The sequence below is a fragment of the Xylocopa sonorina genome, chromosome 11 (genome assembly GCF_050948175.1).
Source record: "Xylocopa sonorina isolate GNS202 chromosome 11, iyXylSono1_principal, whole genome shotgun sequence".
Taxonomy (NCBI): Eukaryota; Metazoa; Arthropoda; class Insecta; order Hymenoptera; family Apidae; genus Xylocopa; species Xylocopa sonorina.
Window position 1 is genome coordinate 3,694,511 of NC_135203.1, and position 27,746 is coordinate 3,722,256.

At 39.7% G+C, this 27,746-nt stretch overlaps 2 protein-coding genes across 6 annotated transcripts in view; both read right to left on the reverse strand.

Moving 5' to 3' along the window:
- Nucleotides 1-10,550: 10,550 nt before the first annotated feature.
- Vps20 (vacuolar protein sorting 20) lies at nucleotides 10,551-11,686 on the reverse strand. The gene is made up of 4 exons (XM_076905072.1): nucleotides 11,516-11,686; nucleotides 11,327-11,436; nucleotides 10,823-11,256; nucleotides 10,551-10,730 (listed from the first exon to the last, which is right to left on the reverse strand). Exons 1-4 carry the CDS (start codon nucleotides 11,579-11,581, stop codon nucleotides 10,684-10,686), a joined length of 657 nt encoding a protein of 218 aa, XP_076761187.1. The 5' UTR covers nucleotides 11,582-11,686; the 3' UTR covers nucleotides 10,551-10,683.
- A 12,414-nt stretch (nucleotides 11,687-24,100) lies between these two features.
- The window catches only part of Rbp6 (RNA-binding protein 6), a 720,663-nt gene continuing 717,017 nt past the window's right edge, over nucleotides 24,101-27,746 (reverse strand). For 4 of the 5 annotated variants that reach the window (XM_076903951.1, XM_076903949.1, XM_076903950.1 and 1 more), the window contains 3 exons: nucleotides 26,828-27,105; nucleotides 25,237-25,301; nucleotides 24,101-24,426 (listed from right to left, as the gene is read on the reverse strand). In XM_076903951.1, coding sequence (XP_076760066.1) covers nucleotides 25,260-25,301; nucleotides 26,828-27,105 — 320 coding nt within the window. In that variant the 3' untranslated portion in view covers nucleotides 24,101-24,426; nucleotides 25,237-25,259. The remainder of the gene's footprint in view (nucleotides 24,427-25,236; nucleotides 25,302-26,827; nucleotides 27,106-27,746) is intronic. The other variant, XM_076903952.1, reaches the window with a different exon arrangement.

Below are 27,746 nucleotides of genomic sequence, written 5' to 3' on the forward strand. Positions count from 1 at the left end.
AATCGACGAGGGGAACGAAAAAAACGAACCGCTGAGAAAGACGTGTCCGAAGCGATGGAACTCCCCTCTGGATCTCGTCGTTTTTTCATCGTAGACTCGTTTCATCGTGAACAACGTCTCGAGCAACGGTACGATTAAGCCTCTGTCGCACAAAAGAAAGGACGCTGCAGCGAGCGTCAGGTTTGGCAGATGTCGTGGACGTCTTTAGAAAAGAAGACGGACGAGCGAATGGTCGATACGACGAAGCATCCGAATCACCTCGTACATGATTCATTACTTCGTAATTCTCGAAAGTCTTCTTCGTGAGTTTTGAGGGTTTAATGCATGCGCGTGTAACTTGAAAATGGTGATTTTCTGGGATACAAGTTTTGCAGAAGAGCACTAGATACCGGAAGATATTCGTGGCAACATCCGTTACTCGAACGAACGCACTTGTGACCGAGGCTTTAACGTTCTCCAGTCGAGATGACTGTTTCGTGTCTGGTTCTATTCGCAGGTAAAATCACGTCGATGTATCGGCTTCGTCGCGCCCCAATGCACAGCTCTACGATGAGTCAGCCGATTCCGCAATGTGAGCAATTTTTGTAAGCCATTAAACGTTACAGAACTTTACTCGACTCGTTACCAGACGCGCGTAATACGTATTTTACGTGTCGTTAAAGAAGCGCGGTGTTTTAACGCCATTTCCCAGCCTTGAAATTTGGTCTTAAGATAATCTCGAAAAAGTCCTCGCTCGAATAGAAGACGACGGTGACATTGCCATTGCATATTTCACTGCGACGGTTAATCGTTCGAGCATTCAAGGAATTTGCGATTATCATGATATGAATTAAAAAAAACTCGCATAATTGCTTTAAAATTAGCAGTAATTGAAAAAAATGGTGGAACGCCGTGATTTTTTCTAGTATTATGGAAACTGCAAAAAATGGCATAAATTAAGATACAGTTAAAAATAGGAAATTTCCACGATGCTGAGTTGTTTTCCTAATGCTAATTAAAAACTTCTTAAATGGTCGGATTTTCTTCTTCGCTGTGTTTTACAAAGTCCAAGAGCAAGATATCGAGCAAAACCTGGTAAAACTGTTTTTGCTCTACTTACGTACCAGTAATATCTTTCTCAATTTGCATACGTCTAAAGGATTACTATACGCATTTCATTTCGCCAAGCTCGAAGACAAAAGTTTGCTACTTTAATTTTGTCCTTTTATCGTCTAACGACAAAACGATGACGTCGAAACTTGTTATAATTCGCGACACGGATTGAGAAAGTTCAACGTATCAAATGGCTGCGTTACCGCTTGTATGTTGCAACGTTACCATTCGAACAGGCTTCGTGGGTCGCCGTACAAGAGAAGATATATATCAATCTTGTTACCAGAACCGCAACTGTGAAAATATCGTTTCCGGCGTTTTAATCAAGCTATTTAAACGCGCACGGTTAATTCGATTCCACAATCGAATTCTTCCACGCGCTCATTCCTTTTTATTTATCGAAAATTCTCATCTCAGGCGTTTGTTGCACAATTATGCAACTTAAGGATTTTAAATCCCTTCACTTTAAATGACGTCTCAGGCACGTCGCGTTATACTGAAATATTACTTCGACTGCAACGGTAACCGGAACAAATTTATGCGCTTTACACTGATTTGGGCTAAGATAAGTTACGTAAGGTGTAGTACTGCGTACAATACAGTGCAAAATTAGTTAAATATTATGTATGGCAATTAAATAATATCTTAGGATTGAACGAACGTGGTTAGCTCCAATTTGGAAATAAGAACGAGCCTCAGACGAGGCGCAGAGTAAAATAGAAATGACGTTTAAGAAATGTATGACACGTCCTACTTGGTAAGGTGTCCCCTTACGGAGGTGGTTTCTATAGAATAAAGAGTTAACAAAGTCGCTTACTTTGCTACGTCGGGTGTCTCACCTTGTACGTATAAGCGTATGACCCACATTGACCCGTCATACAACGCCTTGCGCCATTGTTCTTCCTCCCAATTAAAGTATTTTCCCCTTGGCCTTTTTTTGCTGGATTCAACAATGACTTTCTTTGACCATTTCTCTAGACTACACTGCAAAACGACGCTTTCTCTTCGTCATCGACACGGATAAAATTATATTTCGCAATATATCAACTTTCTCTATCGTTGAATATCACCGAGAGGGCTATCAATTTTGCTTCGAATTTATTTTTATGCAGAGGAAAATAAATCCCATCTCGCCTGGTGATCTTTGAAAAAAATCTTTAGCGAACAGCAGAAAAAACACAGCAGCGGACAGAATTATTGGTAACATATAAATATTACTGTGCGTGGCTTTCGCATTCCTATTATTCCATATAATTTACATATCCATGATGAATTTACTGTTGTTATTTTCCGTAAAATACAACTTCTTCCCTGGGAAATTATGATGTTTCTGTATCTGCCGCCGTGCATATTTTTAGAGATGATTGCTCGACTATCATCTACAATTCACCACAGTCGAACGGTTACTTTAAATTTCATTTTTTCCTCGTGCCACAGCGTTCGAAGCAAAATATTCGGATAACATTTTTGATTAATGTCTAGTGAATATTTTAAACCGATCCTGTTCGCAGTCAAGGATAAGAATCCATATCGAGACATAAAAGGGTAAACACCTAAAAAACGTAACCGTTCAGCAACTGGTAATAACAGGAACCTGATTTAAACACTAAGAAATCGTGTCTGAAATGAAATTCGATCAAGAGCTACAAGATGAAACGATGGAACAACAAGGAAGGCTTCCACGATGGGAGTCGCTCGGTACTCTCCCAGAAGTTTATTAGTTTCGCACTAACGAACGTGTACTTGAAACTATTCCTCGCGTATTCTGTTGCGTGAAATCGTACGCTCCTTTTGATACGCACAATTTAACCATGAACGAACTGCTTCCGTCTAGAGATGTTACGAGACAATACGCGATCTCATTGTCGCGAGAAGATCAATTTGCAATACGTATCCAGTTATTCGAAATGAAATTAATCATTTTATATCTCTCGCAACGACTTCCGCAACGTTCGAGGAGTATATTTACACGTGATACTGTTACACATTGTATAAGACGCGTAATTTGTACTTGAAATGAACGGGATAGGTTTAGGTGTGGATTCAATGTGAATTCAACGGAGGCACACAGACGAACGCGAACCGATGTGCCCAGTGTCCTTCTCGCCTCGCAATAGCTCGGTTTAAATACGATACGACGCTTTTGTTGGTAGAAGAATTAGAAAATCCTTGGAGAATAGTGTCGAAGCTAAAAGAGGTAACGTATAAATTACGATTTCAATTTAATTCTCATATTTTGACTCTGGTTAGCCTTCCGCTTTAGATTGAAGCTTAAATTCATGTGTAAATTTTACTTAGAGTTCTGTTTGATTGTACATTGATTCATAAACTACGATTATTGAAGCTTTAACTATCAAGAATCAATGCTGCCTTTCAATTTCCATTTTTACGAAGCAGGTTACTCTATCCATCATGGCGGCCAGTGGTTTCCGGGGTGCAATTCCAGGTAGTTCTACCGGAACCGTTGCAAGCGTGTCCTTAGGCCTATGATGAGTCAGTGATTGTCGATTAAGAGAGTCAGGGTGTTATAATACGTGTCCCTGCAAATTGCACGGCAATAGAACTTCGAAGGCACCAATAGCAATATTGGTTTGCGAATACGTCGTAAAATTTCTCCGATTCAAAGCCCTGTAAACTAACGGATCGCAGGTATTCGAATTACAAAGGCGGTCTTTAGAATCCTAACAGTAAAAACATAACGCTAAGTGTATAGAGCGTAAGAATACAATGTTCCGCGCGCAACATTGTATGCAAATTAAGGCAACGAGCAATTTAAGTTAATTGATGCATTGTTCCTGTTACTCCGACGCGATTCGTTTTCGGGTAAAAGTAACAGAAGGCAGGGAGGGACGGTACGATCTTGATGGAATAATGGACTGTTTTTTATACAGTGCCGGGCATGGTTTTGTCTAAAAATAACGTAATACGCCTCCATGAAATAGCTCGCGATGAAAGCTTCGAAAGGAGACGAAAATATTTACCTCGAACTCGATTTTAACGCGCAAATGCAACACACAACTCACAGGTTGTTAGGATACGCGATGACTAAAGCTGATCTAAAAAAAATGTAATCTACGTCGTTTAACTTAATCAAACTTGGAGACCAGACGGTGCTATGCGGTGGCTGTAAACATGTACACGAAATGGTCGTTCTCGCGAGAAAAAGCAGTCAGGTTTTTCATTTAGTGGCAGCGATTTTGATATGAGACAACATACAAATCATTTTTGACAGTGCTACACAATAAGTATCGAAGAAGTTTACGTAATCCGCACAATAAATAATTGTGTTTACGGACTAGGTGAGCAAACGTGTAGCCTCTCGGTAGGGAAACACGTGTTTGCTTTGATAAACGGAATTTAAAGAGGTCAGACAGCAAAGGAATTAGTAAGTCGAGCGCAATATGAACAATATGAAAGTTTTACGTGCACGGTGTCGCGTAAGGAGGCTTAGATAAAGTTTATCTATGGTACTGCCGATGAGCTAATAGATATATCTATTTCTGTCTAAGAAATATATATGCAACAATGATTATACAGTAAAATAAAATCTTAACATGTGAAGCTATTTACAAACGGACGCAGACGTCGTTATGAAACTTGGATTCACTTTTCAATTTTGAAGTAGCTTGAAGTTTCCACAATGACTGCAAAAATTCATTTTTTCTGCAGTGAAGCTTGAAAAAGATTTGTAAAACATAAGATTCTCGGACGTGATACAGAAAAAAACTGTACACTAATCTGTTTTCCGATCACTGAAACTCATTAGAACACGTTAGAGATCTAATATATTCCTTGCTCGAAATGAAGCAAATATCCCACGTAGAACGTGCCTATCCGCATTATCTTTAATAAGATGTTTTTATGAATAGCAAACAGAGACTGATCCTGCATTTCTACCTGAAACGAACAACGTCGTGATTCGTCCCTTGACAAACAGGAACGAGCGCTATATTTAAAGGCGTAAATCATTTGACAAGCCTTCGCGTTATCTGCAGAGAATGCACGTCGAAATTGCGTCTATCTTGTTTTCCGCGAGTTTCGTGCTTCGTATCGTTCGGTACGGCAACGCCATTGCTAACAGACAGAAATTCAACGCTAAGTAGCAGGATTGACAGCTTCACAGGTTCCCACCGTCGTTTCCAAGCGTGAAGAGCTCCCAGCACCGAACACGTAAGAAAGACGCGACTCACCCAGTGCATTTTCGTGCTCCTTGAATTCTCCGCGGATCCGCGGAAGCGGAAGACGCAACCAACCCGCACGTACACGGGTAAACGCATTAATAATTCATTTTTATATAACGTATGATTGAAGTTATGTCAAGTATAGAATTTGGTAGAGGCTAATGAAGTTAACCAGCAAGCACCAAGGAAGTAGTAGGTCATGAACGGTATCTGCAAAGGTGTTTGACAGGATTTATTTGATAAAAAGTAGAATTTTTTAATTTCTGTAATTTTTGCTTCGAAATGTGGAGAGGGAACCTGCGAAGTTTCTTCTCAGATTAATAATTCAAAAGATAGGATACAGGATCTTATAAGATAGATGCTTTAGCCACATACCTCCTCGATGATCTGTGTATCATTTTTGGACGATGAAATCACTGGGAGACACTCTAGAAATCACGAGGTGATAAAGAAAAAGTGACGATGATATAATTGATAATAGATATCAGACACTGTGGATGTGATTGACAGATCGATAAAAAGAAAATTACACGGAATTTCAAAATGTTACTTGTTCTATACGATCAAACGAATAATCATCCGTAACATCTACTTAATTAAGGGGGGTAATCGCGCGAACGTCTCTGAAAATGAGCATCTTTCACGAGTTTCTTTTTTTTTTTGCATTGAAAAGTACATACACTTCACGCTTCACATATTAGATTATTAATACGCTACTGACATTAGCGCATCGTTGCATCCAACAATGAAATATATGTACCTTATAGACATGTTAATGAGAAGTCACTTTCAGAAATTCATTCCTCGCGTTGACGTAATTGCGCTTGTTGTAATCGTCAGAAATAGACACATATAATTATTTTTATTTTATCTCTTGTTTATTTCGCTGATTGTAGACGAGGAAAAAAAAAAGAGGTGATCGTTCAATTAGAGGTCCAGATTTTATGTAAAATGTTTTACTCTAATTTGATGATAATAGAAGACTGCAGATATTTATACCAACAGTTAAGAAATATCGAGAACGATAGTCCTTCCAGATGATAGTTCAGGTATGATATTTCTTTTATATGTAGTACACATTGCGTACAGATAGATGTTTCCATGTACTGGTAGATAGGCATTTTTAAATATTAATTGCTCGCCTTGATTCTTCTTTTTCTAGGTTTTCTATGAAATAAACTACATTTTGCAAAAATATCTGCTATTTAAACATATACGCTCGGTACGATATGTTTTATGCATTTAGAATGTGGTAGTAACAACGGAGGAAGTTTATATAAAAGATCTACATATAAGTCTGTGTTAATCTACTTATCATTTTCTGGGAAATCATGCCAATCAACTTGAAAAGTATCGTACATTCTAGAAACTTTACTCCAAGTTTCGTATTGCATCTTTTTATTGCTAGATGTAAGCTTAACTTCAAATCCGAGTAGAATGTTCTCTCAGAATTTACAGATTGTTGCAGCGCACAGAATACTTTTACAAACAGTACACATACGTTAATCAAACATTGGACACGTAGAAGACGGTCTCTTTCAGTTAAATTCCAACGTCAATATCGGAATACCATCCATATCTTTGATTAAAACGATAAAAGAATGATCATTTCCGTTGCGCAGAAAGTTTCTATCAAAGTTTCCGCTACCACAGATCAAATTAATCTTGACGTAGCTCCGTGGGTTTCTGTGGTGGGATCTTTTCGATAAGAGATAGACGTATAATCTCTTCCTGATTATGACTCTGTGTGGGTTCTGGCCAGCTCAGAGCAAACAATAAATACGTGCGTCCTTCGTAATAAATTCTAGACGAATATCTGCTCTATTTTTATATTTAGAAAAATTACCCATTTTTCGTGAGAATTAAACACACGCGATGATACCACCCAACGAGGAATCTTATCATTACCACGAAGTATCACAGCTTAGTTTAATTAAAGCAAGTTTCTACTGATTACATCATCGATTTAAAATGCAATCAGGGAAAGAATAAGGAAAGGAATTACGTTCCAATTCTGTGACAAGACTTCCTCAAGCACTAATGACCTTACATAGCCTACCCACGAAAAAATGGTGATCTCAGACGCGTTTCAAACGAACCTCTAGGTCATCGGGAACGCACCAGCTTGGCTGTTATCTGGAAGGTCCATGGCTCACCAGAGTCACGAATATATATTCACGTAACAACACTTTGCGTTACGCATTCTTTTTTCTTATTATTAAGAATATACTATTTACGTGTAACACGTACAATAATAACAAGTAAATAACAAGTACACTCATACTTTAATCTCACACATAACTATAACGCTGAGTTCGAATTGAAATTCACTGAATAATTCTGCATTCGTAATCAGTTACAATCAGCGCTAAAAGGGGGATCCTGTTTTCCTGCGACGCAGCGTCTTTTGCGTGCGATATTATGCAACGCGTGACGTCAGGATTCGTCTATCAGTCGAACGGAAATCGTTGAACCTGCTGAAATATACGGAGAGGTGACCAACTCGCGAATAAATCGAGCTACACCGCATCTCCGGCTCGGTAGTAGAAAAAGAGAGAAGAAACGAAGGTTTCGCGGCCGGAGGTTAGTCAACCGGATACCGTTCTTCCTTTCACATCGTCTCCCTTGTTCCGCGAAGGTCATCCGGTTTTAAATGCGGAATCGCTGATCCGCACAGGCGTCATTTCGAGCAACAAGAGGCTGCGATACTTCCTGCGATTTACCTTGCGCCAGGATAAAACCTGCGCAGATGGTTCGCCAGCAACGCGCGAGCGCCATTTCGCGTGGCCACTTTCCTCCGTGTTTCCCAGTCTTCCTCGATGTCCCAGCGATTTCACGATCTTCCATCGTTGACCCTGCGATCGACGTTCGAATCGAGCACGTGAAGATAACAATGATCGATGTAACTTTACATTGCTCATGAGGTTACAGTTTATTCCAGTTGGATATTTTGCTGATGTATTTCTATTTTTTCCGCCGATTTCTTCAATCTCGATACGTTCATCGAAGCTATCGATATAAGGGGATTTTGTAGTGACATGCGTTTAAAAAATGTTCCAAGTCCATAACTTTCGATATGTCACGTGAACAGTGAACTCTATAAAATGCAGTTCCAGTTGGTTTTTGCATTTTCATTGATAGTCAACTACATGTGAATTAATGTAGGGGCGGAGCTTTTTATTAACTCGCATATAAGAGATTGAACTCAACTTTCGTTTCGTCTAAAGTTTAACAATTCATTGTTCACTTTCTCTTCTCTATATACGTCTAATTCGATTCGTTTAAGTAATTACGAAACGATAATAAAAGCTGAATCATTTAAATACCTAACAAAATGTTACTCTCGATTCGTTGTTTTTACAGCCGTGGGAATGATTGAATATTTAAGACAGACCATCGCGAGCAAGCGGTACGACAGGCTGACTAATGAACGTCTGAATCTCCTTACAGGGGACAAGATCAGAATGTACGTTGAATTGATCAGAATTGGTACGTTGATTACTAGGCGTGAATCTACCTTTGCGTGGACACATCGATCATCTCGATTAATTGCCGACAATAATCAATTGATTATCAGTGATTTCTCGGTAATGACATACAAATTACAGTATCGCGCCACGATCGTCCCTGACCATTGAAATCGTGTTAATCGTAGAACGGCTTCGGAATCGTTCCACAAGCGCCGTACGATTTGTTAAAACAATTTGAACGTCGCTATTGGCGCCGTAAGCTGGTCTTATCTGGATTCGACAGACCAAGTTAAATGCATCATACATCGCCGATTCGAGCGACGTTTCCCGCAATACAAACGCGTCTCGTTAAACCTAAGTCGTGGCGTGTTAGCGTTGTTCGTCGCGAGGCGAGGAGTGCAAATATAAATCGAAACGGATGCATCATATGGAATAATAAATAAACGATTCGTAATTCGATTTTGAAATGGATGTTTCGAAATTTTGAGAAAAGAAAGAGGCTCTCTTTTGATTACAGGTCCTGTAGAAGTAACCGAGTGCCCCAATCTTGTAGATTTATGAAGCACCACGCTGTTGACCCCAAAAAGGGAACATTAATAAAGAAGACATTTTTCTAACTCACATAGACAATCTTCACGATACTTAATACATACTGTTGCGAAGTGTTTGTCTAATTATGTAAATTGCGGTGAAGCACACGGGTCAAATTGAATAAAATTATGACGTACTGTAGGATACTCTCATGGCCCAATTTATAGAGCACTGTCTACGAACTTGACTAATTTACATCATGAACTAGGTTCTGAATAACAAACTTATCGAGTGAAAATATAATGGTATAAATTTGCAACGTATTATTGATGTTCTGTATTCAAAATTCTTCCAGATCGATTGAATTCGACGAGTGGAAGCAACCTCTCGATTGTAAAGTTAATAAATATAACGGGTTACTTTCTCCTTCGACTTTTAAGGGAAGTGTTCAATATATGCAAGTGGAAAATATTTCGAAGAAAGGTAATAAGACGTATTTAAGTATACCTCTGCGGGTGGTTTATCTTATCGGTCTCTGAGTAATTTTCGCTGACTCGATACACGTGACCTACTGTTTTACGTTTCTTACGGTTAAAAGCAGAAGACCGTGCAAGTTTTTAGTTGCGAGCGAAATTAAACTCAGTCCTTGAACAACGAATGTGACAACATACAAATTCTTTTTATATTTTTCCTCGCGAAAGAAAGGTTTCGACGTAGCTACAATTATCAATGACATTGCGATAAAAATGCAAATATAAGTACGAACTTGTGACTGCGTTAGTTAATACTGTGCTCTCCATTCGAAAATAATATTTACAAAAGTGCAAGAATCGAGACAAATATTTTGTTCCGTTTCAATTCAAAACAGTCTCGCTTGCGTAAAAGGTATTACGATGTTTACGAATTTATTTTCCGACTATATATTTACGGGGACTTTTATATAATTTATTGTAGGATTAGAAGTTTAGTAATTCGTGCGGCACATTGTAAATAAACGTATATTTATTAAAAGACTTTAATGCTTCTGTACTTCTTGTATAGCTACACGTAAGAGAGAGGCCAATGATACGATTGAAAGGTACTTGTACGTACAAGGCAGTACAAATATAATTAACATTGTTAAACGTACATGGCGCGCGTGTAATATGCGAAAGGACAATGTATACTTGTCTGATTTACGTACCTACTACACCCGACATCTTTGTTCACTGCATCGGAATCACGCACTTCGTGATAAGAGGGAATAGTCTTTGATAGTTAAAAAACCTCTTCTTAATAAAAATTAACTTCCATAGTTTATGATCACCAAATGGAAATAACTCATAGACAATGTACTGTACATATATACACAGACCTCCACGCAAAGTTATAATGGGGTACAAGTTATATTAATAATATTTATCACCCTTTTATGCCTCCAAAGCGACAGGCTCGCGTGCTTTTTCTTTCGTACGTTCTGTAAAATTAGAAAAGAAAATCGGCTCGTTAAATAAGTTTTTAAATATATTCCATGTCTCATAAGAACTTAATTCAACAATACAAAGTTACCTTTTTTCTTTTCTGGTAATTCCTCTGGCACCTCTGGCAATGTTACATTCTCTGGTACCTCTGGTAATGTTACATTCTCTGGTACCTCTGGTGCATTCTCTTTGATGTCTGCCGCTAACAGAGCATCAAGCTCTGCCTCAACTTCACTCTCATCTTTCTCCGTAAGTTCTCCAGACAATATATCATCGATTTCTCTTTGTTTCTCGATCCCTTCTCTGGTCTCATCCATTACCTTCTCGATTTCATCAATGGACAACAAATCGTGTAGTTTCTTCAGTGCTGCATTGCCCACCTTTAGGCCATCTATAACCTTTATTTCTACTTGTGCGTACTCTAAATCGTGCACCATATGTTCTAGGTTCTCTAACTGTCCATCAGTCTTCGATAGTATTTGTTCTTGGAACTTCTTCTTCCGCAAAAGAAGTAAAGCACGACTGAAAGAAACGTTGCAATATGTAATAAATGTATTAAAATGGTACGCAAGTGAAAATATTTGACGCTTACTCTTTCTGTTTGTTTTGTATAAGTTTCTTCGCCATTAACCTCTCTTTCTCGAGATTTTGCTCGATTCTTCGTTGGTACTGTTTGATTTTATCCCTGGTTTGCTTCAGTTGCTGCAAAAAAGCATCAAACATAGCAATTAACGTTTAAAACAATAGTGGTTGAGGTTAGAAAATTTCTACGACAACTTACCAATATAGCCTTGTCCTGTTCGGTGACACGACTCGGTGGCTTTTTCTTCGAAAACAAACTACCCATTTCGTTCTAAATAATGGATAATTTTATTAATCAGATCGTCATAGAACGCTCGCGAAATAATACATGTCACGTTTGACAGTTACACCTTATCAGAAGGATGGACGACGCCATGTTCAACTAATCGACTTTATCGATAGTCTCGTTTTCAACTTAAATTCAAAATTTAAATGGCAAAGTGTTTTGCCGCGCCGCGTTTTTTACTTCTATCGATTGCAGAGTATTATTTTGCGAAGCGAAGTTTCCTGCCGTGAAATTTAGCAACGAAAACAAACGAGCAATAGTCATAAATAAATATAGAATTACTTTGCTAACATTTTATGTTATAATTGAACTATACAAGCAAGAGAATAAGATGATCGTAAAATCATATTTATTGCAATTTTAATGCACTTGATTACAGAGGGAAACATCTAAAAATAAAAGAATATGTATTTAAAGGAAGTAAAGGAAGCTTAATAACACGGAACAAGTGTTTCTAATGGTACGAGGATCTGTGATATAAGAGCAGAAATAAGGAAAGAGAAACAACAAAGACGTTGGATTGAATTGAACAATGTCCATTATATTATATATTTTATTCCCACATACACACGGCACGTTGTGAACCTTTTCTTAAATATTAATAATATTATCATAATAATAATAATAATAATAATCATCATCATCATCATCATCCTCGTTATCATCGCAATGATAATAATTTTAATAATAATAAGTAAACAATAATAAACATAATAATGTGAATTCATGAGATATATTTATATTTATGTATATATATTTATAATAAATCATATAGTAATATATATATAATCATCGTATTATAATATATATTTGTATGTACAGAGGGGTACAATGTTGTTATTCTTTGTTAGTTTAATATTTATAATCGCAATATTATATTTATTTTTGTCTGTATACATACACAATGAATTAGATTATCGGCCCTTTCTTACGCCACACATCTGCAGCGGATAAATTCTCTCACTTTCTATCTTTTATTTCTATTTTGTTTCGCTTTTGTTTATTTTTTTTTTTTTACTTTTTTTTACTTCTTTTTGCTTACTTCTCCGTCTTCGTTTAAATTTCAAGGACCGCGATTTCGCCCTTCGACGGCACATCTGTCGCTACACTCGAATATATTCGCGGAAGAAAAGAGCCGCGGTATCCGTGCTTCCTCTTCGTTCATTTTTTTTTTTTTTATTCCTTTTCTAACTGTTTTCTTTTTCATACTCCTCCATCGAGAAAGACGTCGTCGAGTTAATTCGAGCGATCTCGAATACGCAATCGACTGTGCATTTCTCTGAACGCGATCTCAATATAATCCATGATCGTTTTGCTTTATCTTACAAAACATCCATTATAGTCTGGCCGCTTTTGGATAGAGAGTCGCGCGTTTGTTCGTTCACACCGTGTTCGGTGTTGGAAAATTTATCGACGACTCCAAATCACGACCAATTCGAACAATTTTATTGATTACGTGTGAAACGTCTACCATTTGTCAATACGTGTTTCTCTCTTTTTCTCACACCGTTTGTTCTCGCTCTCCCCTCGGTTTGTCTTGGTTATCTTTTTGTTTTACTTCATAATTTTTCGCGTTCGCGACTGACGAACACAAAGAAACGCGCGGCTCTTTCGCCAGCAGCGAAGCCTTTTCATAAATATTCTGTACAACGTTATAATTATTATAAATCATCATTATATCTTATATAGAGCCTTACCGTTATGTCATTATTATCGGTAGTGTAAAATTGAAACTTTTACGTACTTATGTAGATTAGACATTACCGTCTGCGCGGCGATACTCGCCCGCAGCCGTACTGTTCTTTTTTTTTTGCATTTTAAGTTTAATAATTATTTATTTACCATTTTTTTTTTTAATCTGCTCTTTTAAATCGATACATAATCGTATAATTCAGTATGTCGCTATACGTATTGTAATCGTTTACGATTAGTAAGAATATGTAAAATTGGTATTTCGTCTTAGTTCTTGGCTTTTTTTTGCTCGTTTAATTCAATAAATCTCATTAAGCATCCACATAATCGTTTAATATACATGGAATTAAAAGTGGCTTATTTATTGCTTGTTTATATTGCAAGTTTCCTCATTGCAAGCTGTACCATACCGCCGAGCTTCCGTTCGTTCTATCATGCTATTCACCAATCCGCCATTGCTCGTCCTAATCCTAGGCGCGAGGCGTTGTAAAAAATATTCTTAAAAACCCTTTCGCTCCGTTCCATTTCTAGAAAGTTCCGAAAACAGAATCGCGGCTACTAATAATGGCTCCCCTAATTTGACGACGAGCGAATTCACGACGAGACTCCCTCGGACTCCCGGGTAATTCGTAACAACATGCCGTGTACACAGAACACTCGGTTTTGTTCCTCGCGACTGATCCACGCGACAACGGAAATACGTATCACAAAAGTAAAGGGCAACGACGAACAGGATAAAGCGAGAGCGTCTTCTGAGACTCGTGAACTCTTTCTTATTCCTCGCACACGCGCACAACGATCGCGATGCAGTTTCGATAGGAGGCCATCGATCCAGCGAGATCGACGTCGATCTCAGACTTCTTGTAATTTCGTTCGTTCGAATTTTTACTGTTCTCTATTTTCTCTTTTTTTTTCACGGGAAAAGACGAATGAAATTGTGCTCGTGTGGGGATTATGGGTGTTACGTTCGTACGATCGTTCACGTGATTGCGAAAGAAACTAACAGAACGCCGCGAAACAAATCGATCGACGCATCAGCCAATGGGGGAGAAAGAAATTCGAAAGGAGGAAGAAGTATGCGGGCCCGCGAAAATCGACGGTCAGTGGACAGACACGACGCTAAAACGCGAAACAATTTTTAGATCTCGTAGATCGACACGATATGTAAATTGGAGAACAAGCAATAAATACGTTTTGACGAAGTAAGCTCGAATTAAACGGTTGTGTGTTACCGATCGCTACTGTTACGGATGTTTGGGATTATCAACAATTTCGAATGGCAATCGTCGGGCTGTCTATTGGATTTGTTCTACGAACGAGTATTTAGAGTGCAACAACTTTTGTTTCGTCGATTCGAACACACTCGTGCGATAGGAAATAGAATCGAGCCGAGGAGCGAGCGGTACGGAACGTTACATAATGGCCCCTATCGCGTTTTCTTTTACGAGTTGCACAAACGGGAACGTTCGCAATAAAACTGGGACGATGGCATAATAGCTTAAACGAAGAACGCCACGATAGTACAGGAAACACGAAACCGATATCGTAAAATAACGCAGTTAAATAACATTTCCAGAATGTTTATGCAAATTCCTATTTTTATAAATACGCAACTAAGGAAATGGAGTTCGAATGTATTCAAGTTATTCCTCGAAACGTAACCGCGCGCGTTCTCTAATTATTAACGAATTTAAATTTCCCAAGGACGCGTAAACATCGGCAGTAAAAACATTATCGAAATTAAAAATATACGCAACGGAATAAATACGAAAAATACACGAAACGAAAACGCTCGTAACGTCCCTCGATGCTCCTCGCGACTAAATCTTCGTTGATAACAGAAATTCGATCGTGAAAATTTCAACCCTCGTGACAATACTTGAACGTATACACAGAATTTAGTACTTAACTGGACGTTTTATGATCGATCGTTTGCACACAACGATCGATGCATAAAGCATTGAGTTCGACCGTTATGAATAATTATATTCGAGAAGAGTAATTAAACAATTCGATAACAGTGGGCAACGAACTGAGAAATGGTATCCTTACGGGTGTTAACTCTATATACCGTCATTAGCAAAACTTCGTCGAAGCTCGTGGCTGTAATATCCTTTCTCTGCACGTAGGAAGTATATCAACAGATTATTTGTAACTGCGCATCCGAACGTGTGCACGTGTAATTACATGATTATATATACTTATCGTAATATCTTATGCTTTGCGTACGCGTATATATATAATATGTATATATATAATATGTGTATATATATCTCTATATACATATACATATATTGTATGGGGTTCTTCACATTTCATTTAAAGCAGCGGCTCGAGAGAATCGGCTGGACGTCCGTTCAATTGGCTAAAAATGGTTTCTAACGCGAATTCAAATTTACACAGACAATATCTCATCTCGATCTTGCGAAACAGCATCGGTATCGTCGAGCAAGGTGTACTTCGACTATCGGATATGCTGGAACAGAATATTCCAGCTGGTATCTGCGACGCGTTGGCCGATTTCCTCGAGCCGCATCTCTCTCTGTTCAATTAAAAACTCGAATTAAACGAAATGATCGGCTCAAACGCAACGACGACGCGTATTCGTGACGCAGCGGTTTATTGCCGTCGCGACGAACGGAAAATGATAATAAGGACGCGTTGCGATAATACTAAACGACGATAACGCGGCTCGACAGCGATCGAGCCGTAGCGATAAAAATCATATCGTTACAATAGAATATCATAAGTCAACAGAAAAGGAAAACAAGAAAATAACGATAAACTAAGCGAGCACGCGCTTGTTGGCCCGCCTGTTCCCGTGGCGCCACAAGGAAAATAACTCCTAAAGTAGGATCCTTTAGCCTACATACATCTTTGGCTGCGACGTACCATAAAAAAAAAGAAAAAAAATACACCGATCGAGCGCCACGATCGCGATCGATCGATTATATTACAACTGACTTGAGTCTCGATCCGATCGAATCGTGCACTCGTTGATGCGCCTCCCTCTGCTCGCCATGGTTTCAAACGAACGCGGCTTCGAACAGGCGTGAAACTCGAAATCGAAACTGAGGTTAGCCAGCTGGTTAAGTCCCGATCAGTCAGAGGGAGACGCGCACAGACTTTTTCGTGTCAGGTCGCAGCAACGATCTTCTCTCGTACGCAACGAAAACGTTGTTTCGAAAATTGTCTATCTATCTACGGACTTCTGCGAGTACATTGCATACACTCTTTCGCTCCCTCTCTTTCTCTCTCTCTCTCTTTCTTCTGCTTTTACTCTTTTTTTCACAATCTCACTCTCACACTCTCACTCTGTCTCTCTTTCTTACTCTCGATCTATTCGCATCGCGCGCAGAACGACGGGGGTTGTTTCTTATTTTTTCTTTTTTGTCTATTCGCTCGAATCATCGTGCCATCGTGTCTCTCCGGCGTTTCCTCCCCTATTTTTTCGTACAAGACGGAACGCATCGCGCGTCGTCCGTCGCGCCAGCTTTCACTTGAGGAAACCAAAAAACGGAAATGCGCAGATTCGTGTCGCACAGCGAAAGTACGCTAAACTAGCCGTTCTAGGAAACATGTATTCAGCACTCAAGAAATAGAGGGTGCGTAGAAAGTGATCGAAGGATCGATATCGACGAATCCGTGAGACGAAGTGAAACATTTTGGATCGTTTCTGGTTTTTCTTTTTTTTTCTTTTCTCCTTTCTTCGCCTTGATAGTTTGTCTCCGTGTGTTCGTTCGTGTTAGTATATAACGGTGTATATTATTATTTAATGCAAGTTTTAACTTGGACGAGATTAATTCAATACGTGTGTATAACAAGTGTTCTCGTTAATGCTGATGTGTAGATACGTTTGTTTCAAATAGTTCTCGTTGTATCATAGGAAAATCAGTGAACAATTCGTGTCTCTGTATGTTGTGTACGTGTTTGCGTGTACGTGTACGGAACAATTGTACGGTTTAGAAGGTGATATAATTAAAAACAGTGTTCGTAAAGTCTAACGTTTGAATCGTTACTTGGGCCGCTCTATTTCGCCGATTCCATGTACGGAACCCGTTGTATCGTTATCACTAAGAGAGACTGAAACGCGAAACATTACCTCAAAATGATGAACGATCATTTATTTAGACGCGAGCAACTATTGCTGTTGGGTCAAGCGCGAACAGATTTGACTCTAAGTGAACGTTAGCGTCGCGTGTTCAAAAGTCCGCGTACCTATCTCACGTATGAATATTTCGCGTGTATTATCATCTGATCGCACAATAAATAGTTGGTTAATTGCAAACTGGTTTAAATGCGCTTGATTTACGAGTCGAATTTGCTCGCCGCGGTTTCGTTAACAAATTATTACTCGACATTGCTTTGTTCGCTTACGAAATATCGTACGATCGAACGACGATCGCGATACCTTCGACTTCGTCGAACGCGAGGCGGTCGAAGCCGGAAGCGATCTCCACCGACGAGAAAGGAAAGAACGATGTGTAATCTCTCCACCGCGTGTAACGAGGAAAAAAAAAGAGAAAAAGAAAGAGAAATTAGAACAAAGATTCTCGTTCGCATTCTCCTTTTGCTCTCACCGTAGAAAAACGATATTCTCACGATAACGATAGTCGTCAACGATAACAAGAACAACGGAAACGCTACTTATTGACCGCTATATTGCACTCGAGTGCCGATAAGACTTAAGTATCGTAAAATGGCTGCTAGTTCACTGCACTCATACTCGTATCATTTGTACACGCGTCTCGCGTATACCTACATCGCTCTGTTCTGTTCAGTTGTGTTCTACTAATTTCAATTTCGCCGTACAATCACGGAATGACAATAATCGATTATCCAATTGATTAACATCTTCCTCGCACTCTCTTTACAAATTGTTACCACCGTTCCCTTTCCTCCTAACATCTCCTCGCTGATGTATATTATTTATATATATATGTACTGTATATATCTACACACGTATACATATACATATGCATATATATAATATATATATATATATATTTCTTTCGATTATCGTAATTATTACTTATCATTTATACGCGTGTATATTTATATTTATATATTTATATACGTGTCGGTGTCTGTACGTGTGTTCATTATACGTGTACAATGTGGAAGTGTTCGTGTGAGCGTGTTAATTGCGCGACGAGTGGTCGAGCTCGGTCGATCAGCGTGTCACGTCTTCCAAACTTTTTCCCCAATCGTACCCCTAATATTTCTCCTTCCTCCTACGTTCGAATCATCGGCAACGATTCGTCGCGAGAACCGAATCCCTTCGTGTAAAAAACGAAAGATCATCGTAAAGTGTGAGAAGATCGGGACTGAATCGCACAACGAGCTCGCCTCCCTCGCGTTTATTTTCCCTCCACGGCGCCTCTCGCGTCCCTCTTCGCGTCTAATCATCGCCCACCCTGGTTAAACCCCCGTTCGGTTCCCCTCGTCCCCAATATGTACCCAAAAAAACCCACCCACCCTCCCCTCCCCTTATCGATCATCGATGGTGATCATCGAAAAATTGTTCAGTACAATATTATATTAGCTTTTAAAACATCAATAACTATATATTATATACAAATGCATAAAACAATGTTTCAATATATCTGTTCATCTTCCATAATCCTCATATTCTTTTATTTTGTCTGGTAGTCGCCTTAATCAATTATTATATATATATATATAGCCATAATATATTTCTTGCCTTTCTTAATCGCGTTCAATATGTATATTTATATTTATATATATATTTATATTTATATTTATATATATATATTTATATATATATTTATATTTATACTAGATGTAGATATAGACGTAATATTTCTCAATATTAATGTAATTTCATATTTATAAATATAAACGCGTGGACTGTACTCACATATATATTTTGTTTGCTCTTGTTTCATCTTTTTTTCCCCCTACGCTTGTCTTTACCCCCTATCGTTCCCCATTTTTTTTTGTTTCTCTTTGTTCACGTTCGCATTAACTCGCTTGTATATCGATCGCATTTTTGTTTCGTTTCGTTCTAATTAATAATTGATCGTAGATCTCTTTCGAATATGTATATATTTATATATTTATATATAATTCTCTTTCTCTCAGAGGATTCTCGTTAAAAGTCGCTCAGGTTCCTGCGTTGCGATATCTTCGATTTACTCGTGAAAAGTTTGAAAATCAGTTTGAAAAATGAACCGGAAATTCTGTATATTTTATTCAAGGATGATAATAGGTATCACATTGTTTCATTATCTACGCTGGAAATTATCAAGTCGAAACGATCCGTTAACAATTAATATATTGTTTGCTTTAAGGGGTACAATAAATGATTATCATCAGGAACCCAAGATCCTTTCCACACGCTTTTCACTCTAACTGCGAAAAGTTACAACTTGTACACTTACATAATTATAACTGTCATCCCGTTGCCTATTTCCTGTGTACGAACGCACCTCGCGTATATCCTTATTTCATCCCTCTCCTACCATCTCACGCCTCAACATCCCTTAAACCTACGTACGACGAATCTCATTATATGTTACGTTCTTTGAGCTGGTGTTTCTCGTGTATGTGTTTCCCGTATTTTTTATTCTCTTTCCCACCGCCGCTTTTCGTCCGCGGGAATCCTCCAACTCTCCGTCTATTTGAACAATTAGCGCGGTTTCGCGATGCATCAAGCGTCCGACGCGACTATTTAACTAGCTCGTTCAACAACTCATTTGTCTTTTCGCCGTATCCAACGAACGTAACGGAAGAATAAAGGCAACCGAAGGTGTTCGCGAAGCTACGACCATTGAGTGCACCCTACTCCCCGTCTTGTTTACTGTCGTGTTTCGTTCATAAAACCCCCGCGTAATTTTGCGTAAACCTGGAGAACGAATCCTGCGACGATCGAAACGTAAAAACGTAGAATCGAATATCGTTTCTTCGCGCTCGTTTGAAAGCAGCATCGCTCGGTATGTATCGCTGATAAAATTTAAGTTCTTTTCCTTTTTTTAGTGTGTACGTGTGTATCTTTTCCGTGATTTATTGTTTCATTTGAAATTTGCTCCACTGTTCGGATTACTTTTCACTGGATGCCAACCGGTTTGGTCCGATGCGTACACGTCCGTTCTTTTTTTTTACACGCGTTTATCTTTAGTCGTGGGGCGTAACGAAGCAGCTACCATTTTGTTTCGCTTGCAAGAAATCGGCATTTGCAGCGATGAAGAGACACGCGACCGCAACTCGTCCAACCGTACGCCCCCCTCGTCCAGGGCTGGTGATTCGTTCACGTTCTACATTTTTTTGTCTTTTTTCAGTTTTTGTTTTTTTTGCTTTTTTTTCTAGAACGAGCGGGACCACCCGTCACGCGCGTACGCGTCACCAACTTAAGGGTACATGTAATTTATCCGCGATATATCCGTGTACATAATTATTACTATTATTATTATTATTATTAATAGCTTTCTCCCTCCTTTTTTTCGTTCATTATTTGCCATTTTTATTTTTTGTGGTCATGAAGAAGTATTGCTAACGTTCGTAAGAATTGACTCGTTTATTCATTCGTTCTTCTTTTTTTTTTGTTTTTGGTGTTCTTTTTTTTCATTGCGCGCTCGCACACCCGCGCATAGGAAAACAAAATGGCCGCCGTTCGACGTGACACGCGTCCCAATTTTTAAAGCAATCCTTATTCCTCGAATTTCACTTTTTCTTCTTGCGTTTTTTTGTTTTACCCTGTTGTTGAATACAATAATAACCGTAACTAGAATTGTCGCGCGTATATCCGTCGTGTCGCAATTAATTACGATTAATAATCGCTCGTTGACTCTTATTTGGCGAATCCAATAATAGCAACAATTGTATCGTACGAAAACAGCGTTGATCAGCGACGTTAACAAAAGGCGAATTACAGTCCGCGGAACAATTTTAAGCACGAAGACGGTCCGTCACTGTCTCTCTCTTTTTTTCTCCATTCTCTAAAATACTTTTTCCCCTCTCAGATGCAGGGAGCCCTGAATCGAACGTCCTCTGGTAGCTCGACAAGGTTTCGCACGAGCTTCAAACAGAACTGATTCGAGGTAAAGTATCTCCCTCGTCTCGCGCACGATTATTATACTTCACGGCAGATTTAACCTAGATCAATTACGAATGGAACATCTCCGTTCTAGCCTTTCTGCTTATCTAATCAGCAAAACATGTACTTCGAAGCGCGAAAGAACGCAAAAAATTCTTGGTGTCCTTGATGTCCCATGATTAAGGCTCTCACGTTTACGTCTTTCCATGCTAGCCCGCGATTAAACTTTACGCCTTTTTTTTCTCGTTTTAATTCGGGAATGGCATTTTCAGATGACCGTGTTGGTAAATCCTAAAGAATTTAATGACTCTTTCTCACCATCTCTCACTCTCTCCCTCGCACACGCATACCATCAGGTTCTCTCTCTCTCTCTCTCTCTCTCTTTCTCTCTTTTCTCACATACACCTGGTGTATATAGTTGACGCATGATCTATCTCGATTTACGTCGAAGTATCATTCTTGTCGCACGCGTTCCTTCAAATCGGCGATTCGCAATCTCGCCTTTTAATTAACGGTCTGTACATATACGGATGCACGGTATAATAAATTGCATACATGCGTACGTGTGAGTGCGTGTGTATATATATATATTTTTTTTCTTCTCCCGTTTTTCCTCGCAACGCATAATTTCTGACGTATGATTAATCCTGGTGTTGCCTGTTGTGTCTATCCATGTTTATATTGTATGTATACTTATCTCTGTACATGTGTGTTCATCCGTAAGTAAAGGGTGATTCGTTTAAAAAGTCGGCGTGTGAAAGCGTATATATCATATCGTGTTTAGAACGCGTATTCGGGACTGTGCACATGTCGCGCGTGTACGTAGGAGTGTGTCAGTGTTTCATGCGCGTTTACAGCGAGCCAGTGTGAAATGCGTGTCGGTGAACGTTGCCTGTGTTTCCCTTGCTGGCTCCTCTACAGGGTCATGCATATACGCCATTATGGTAAATCAATGATACAATAATTCGCGTACGGGTAATATGTGTGTATGCGCCGAGGTTAATGCAAGTAATCGATTGGACAGCTGTACAATAGCCGATTAAATTCAACGGTCATCGTTTCGGCATTGAATGAGGCCAGACATCCGACGACGCAACGCTCGGAGCTCAGCGTCCCCTCAATCACGGATCTCGCGATCCTCCGCGTCCAACTTCCCCTTTTCCTCCTCTTCCGCTCCCCAACAGCGTTCCACGCAGCTTCGATGACTACCTTCCTCCCTTCTCATCGACGAGCGCCGTCTCTTAAAGACGAACGGTGTCTCGCATCCATCTTCCACTGGTTGTTCTTCCACTGGGTGTCTCCGTTTTCACCCCGTCGCTCTTCTAAACCGCGCAGAGCTCCGCGAGCGTTCTTCGTCTGTCGATCTCGTACCCGCAGCCATCTGCGTTCTCATCCCTCCTACTCTCCCTCGGCTTTTCATCCCTCGCGCGATAAGCAATGCAAACAGCGTCACGTCATCCGTGTAACACGCGTGTCCTACGTCTACGTACGCGATCTCCTCTGCCCACCACGCCTCCCGTTTCGTTCTTCATCCGTCCTCTTTGCACCCCGGTTGCACACCCGGGAAAAGGGGGAAAAGTGTTTCGACGACGTCAGGGGCGAGAGAGAAGTGCCATTCCCGGCATTCAGTCGGCGAAGAGCACGCTGAGAAGTGGCGGACGCGAGTACGAGCGCGCGTGCAAGAAACAAAGAAAAAGGGCGAGGCTCGCTCTTGGCCAGCCTGGCGCGCCCTCGTCGTCCACCCTTCTAAATCTCCCGCCCCCGTGGCTGCCGTTCGCACATCCGCGTCGGTTCCGCGTCGGTTCCCCGCGTCGTCGACTCCCGCGCTGCTCCTCGAGAATTCCTTCCAACGCCCTTCCCGATTCTCCTCCGCTCTCCTCTCCTCGCCCACCCGCTCGCATCCGCCTTTGCGCGCCTAAAAAAACCCGAAAGCCCAATCACCATGGGGGAGAGGTGCCTCGTTTCCCGGGTGCGAACCTGTTCAACGCGTGTAATATCATAATAATTATATTTTTTCATTATTTATATTTATATCTTGTATTTATATTTATATTTATATCTGTTGTGTGTTTTTGTGTGTTCTGTATTTATATTTATATTTATATATTTATATATATTTATATATGTATATTGCGCGCGTGCACGCGGCGCGTTTAGCTCGCACGGCGTACACGGCATCCACCTTTTTTTTTTTGTTTGTTTGTTTGTTTGTTTGTATTTGTTTGTATTTGTTAGTTCAATTAGAATCGCCATAATGTTATACAGTAATAACCATTAATCATAATAATAATATTCGTATATAAGTTGGTATTCTTCCCGTCACTTTTCGTCTTGCTTAAATACTAAAGATCCATACGTTATCGCGTCTAATATTTATCAATTATTTATATATATATATTTATATATATATATTTATATATTTATGTATAATATTTATATATGCTAGACTTAGTCGCTTAATTATTTAGCAATTAATAATATTAATTTATTTCATTATTATTATTTTATTATTATATTATTTTTTATTAATGTCGGAGAACGGGCATTAATACGCAGTTTCGGCCACATCTAGCTTCACGCAGCTTCTGCCCCTCGCGTTTTCCCTTACTTTCAGCTTATCCATTCCCTTTACCACCCCTCGTTTTCTCGCAAAACCATCTGGACGTGTATCGCGATTTACAATTTCTAGATATCCCTGGTCTTATTCCCTCGTGCCTTCTATCCTCGCTTCATTCTTCTTTCCTTTCCGCTTTTTTTTTTCTTTTTTGTATTTTATTTTAGTCGGCTTGTTTCCATCTAATGCGAGCAACTTTGGTTTCTTTCTCGACGTTTCTTTGCCCGCTCGAAACTCGCAGTCGTTCTCTTTCGATGGATCGCGTTCGCAAGCTCGAAAACCCCTCGCCGTTGGAAACCATTATCCCTGTACCTAAATCGCGATTCCTCCGTTTATTGCTGGTAATGGTACGCGTCCTCCTCCGTCCAGAGATCGTTCATCGTGGTAAGCTATCCCAAGGCATTTTTACATCGCTCATTGTACCGTCAGTCGACCGCGCTGCGCTCTGCCCTCTCGTCCATCCTGATGGGAAGAGAAAAATCGAGGTCTCGTTAGCGATTAATTATGATAAGCGAGCGACGAACACGCTGCGCGTGATTCGTCAAGTCGGAAGCCATTATATTATTCGTGGCATCAGCGCAAGCGAGTAGTGTTACTGTTGGAGTATTCAAAAGTAAATGGTAACAAATCAAATATCGTTCTGAAAGATACAATCCTTTCGTGAAGTTTGTACAATCAAGGGTATTTAGTATTATTAATATCCATGCTGGTAAATTTATCGAAACGGACGATTCACGTATCGCTCAATTCACGAAAGCATCTTAACTTTTCAGCTCGCTATTAATCGTTGTCACTAGTTGTCACAGTTAAATGAATTAATGCAATTAATCTCAGACAGCATACTAAATTGAACCGTTGAATAAGAATCTCTGTAAAATATACTTGAAACGTAGTGTTTCTGTTATATTTATTTTTTGGTGAACGTGTTTGCATTTGCTACAGAAGGATGAAATTAGTTCGTTACCGTACTCGTACGATAATGCGCTAAATACGAAAAAAACAATAGGAAGTATTATAATCTTTGAATCACTACATATTAACTGAGATAAGGTTTGATGAGAGAAAATGATGATAACAGTTTTAATTATACACCGATTAAGCAATACGTATGCATACTTTGCGTGCGAAATTTAAATTCGATATCATTAAAGTTTCAGTACTAGCTGATTACTTTCGTTGAATCAAAATATTTGCTTAATATTAAATATCACGAAGCATGAAACACTTAAGAAGATGATTTAAAAGCTAATGCCTGAGAACGTGACTACGTACCTGTTATTAGGTCTTAACAAGGCTCAATGGTAGCCATTAGTGAACGCCGCTGGTATTAGAGGACCCTAAAATGCGAAGAGAACGATTTCATCAAAGTTTAAGTGCGATGGCATTAAAAACGTAAATTGAATAAATTTTCTAAAAACGCCCCAAAAAACTACGTGCAATTGCGATAATTGATCCTGGAAGTTTGCATCGATCAATTTGAAACCTTCATCTAAATCATAAAGGAAGAGATAAAAATTGAAGGATCGTAGAAAAGAAGATAAATGAAATGATAATTTGTAACACGGGCAAAAACTGTGAAGCTCAGCGTTGAGAGCTGCTTTGCGATCGAAGCTGCAGCAACATAAGTTACAAACTCGAATAAAAGAAAAACTTGCACCACACTTTCGAATTCCTTAAAGTTTTCTTTCTTTTTTTTTTTCCTTTCTTCTTTCGTTCAAAATATCTTTTCTGAAATACATTCAATGGCAGAAGAAGTATCACAGACAAGTTTAACAATTCGATGCAGTTAGTATGGTTAGCTGTTGGAAAAGTAATTCGTTCAATCTGCCTCTCTCGGAGTGAAAAGTTTAATTGAAATCTATTCGCTCTTTACTAACGTAGGAGTAAAGGAAACCGTTAAATGAATACCAATTAAATCAGATCTCTTGGGGATCAAAGGCAATTTTTAACTCCGTTCAAGAATCCGAAATTCATTGCTTCTGAGATATGATAAAACATTCCTCCAGATAGCAATATTATCGAATACAAATATACAATGAAAAATATCACGGTTACGATAATCAGCGAATTGATACGTAACTATATTGAACGATATTAAAATTAAAATAAATATGTAAATAAAACATTTATTATTAACATTTCAATCACGTTTTGGACAGCCTCTTGCAACATTTTATATGAAACGACGTATTGAATTATTTGAAAATACGATGGTTTACTAATACTATTTCTAGACAGTTACGCGTGCTCAGTAGTACAAGTCAACCATTTCCGACCTTTACCTTTAATTTCCACAAGAATTTACATAAAAATTCGAAAAATTTTCGTTAACACTTCTATTACAAGATTCAATTAATAGGATTCTTCCCTGCTATCCCAAAATTTTCACATTTTTTCACAATACATCTCCTCTCAACGGATCCCTAATAATCTACTTGTACTACTTGGCATCAAGAAGACTGAACCCTGGAATACTAATAGGTCTGCAAAATTCTCAAATACCATCAATTACATTAAAACCGAACACTACCAATGTAAATCATATACTCAACTACATTTTCAAGCTAATCAATTTGCAATAAGCACCATCGTCACAAATACTAATCTAATACAAATCTTTTATCTTCAACATCCCTATTCTTTTCGATCGCAACAATCAACGACTCAAATCGTCGCCTATTCCCACGCCATTCTAATCTAACAAAGTCTGAAAGGACTTGACAACAAAAATATTGCATCCACGTTAGGATCCCAGGGCGAAAACAAAATCTCCCACTAGAGGATTACGTCGTGGACCGGTGCAAACCCCCTGCGGGGGTTTCTACGTCGTCGTTGAAGGAGGATCGTAGCCGGATAGACTTACGGGACTGTAGTTGAGCGGGGCACGGGACACGGCGATCGCAGGGAACGCGGTCGTAGGGGGCTGCGGGCTAGCTGCGGCCTGGACGTAGCTGGCGACTGCTGAATCCGCGGCTGCGGCTGCTGCTGCGGCTGCGGCGCTTGAACTATACATGTCGATGGGGCCCGGGGAGTTGGCCGCAGGAAATGACCGGCCCTGTGGCCCACCGTGCCCGCCGGCCGCGTGCGGCGACGCCGGCGGAAATCCGGCCTGCGCTGCGGCCGCCTGGTAGTTGTTCATCACTGCAACGAACGCGCCGACATTTTTATCATTCCCGGTTGCGCGCTGTCACCGGCCGTGAACCGGCCGGCCAATTAGAACCGTGTTGCTGGTGCGCGCGTCCTCCTCGCGCTGTCGCGGTCGCGCGCGTACAACGCTAACGAACCGCGTCGCGGTTTGGCGAGCTAGAGCCGTCGATCCGCGAGATACCCCGCGAGATATGGTCCAGGTAGAGAAAAAGTGTCATTGCGTGAGACGTGCGAACGGACGAGACAGTCGAGGATTTCTTACTCGAATAGAATATTTAACGCTTCGATTTGTCTCGAATCAGATTTTAGAATTGTTGGATGTGATCTCTTGTGAGATTCTCGACTGTCTCGTTGGTTCGCATATCCAGTGAGATGTATGTATCGTGTAGCTAGATAATGTTCGTCTATCTGAACATATCACGGGACTATGGGTATCTCGCTGTATCAGATGCTGAGTAAAGTATCCACGTCTGTTACAGTTGAAAAATTAAGGGGATGTGATAGGGGGCGTGTCTCCGAGTAGCGATTCTGTGTGCTGTCCCAATTTCTTGGGAGCGTTTCGTTCCCGTGTAAACGGGGACATGGTCGAGTACAAGTTGTTCGTCTTCTCTAAAGGGGTGAATTAATCGCGAAAC

Bases quoted from the DNA above. Each gene is read 5' to 3' on its own strand.
- Vps20 (XM_076905072.1), bottom strand. From the start codon at position 11,581: ATGGGTAGTTTGTTTTCGAAGAAAAAGCCACCGAGTCGTGTCACCGAA. The intron at 11,437-11,515 runs GTAAGTTGTCGT...GCTTTTTTGCAG, and splicing joins AACAGGACAAGGCTATATTG to CAACTGAAGCAAACCAGGGA. The intron at 10,731-10,822 runs GTAACTTTGTAT...CTAATTTTACAG, and splicing joins ATTACCAGAAAAGAAAAAAG to AACGTACGAAAGAAAAAGCA.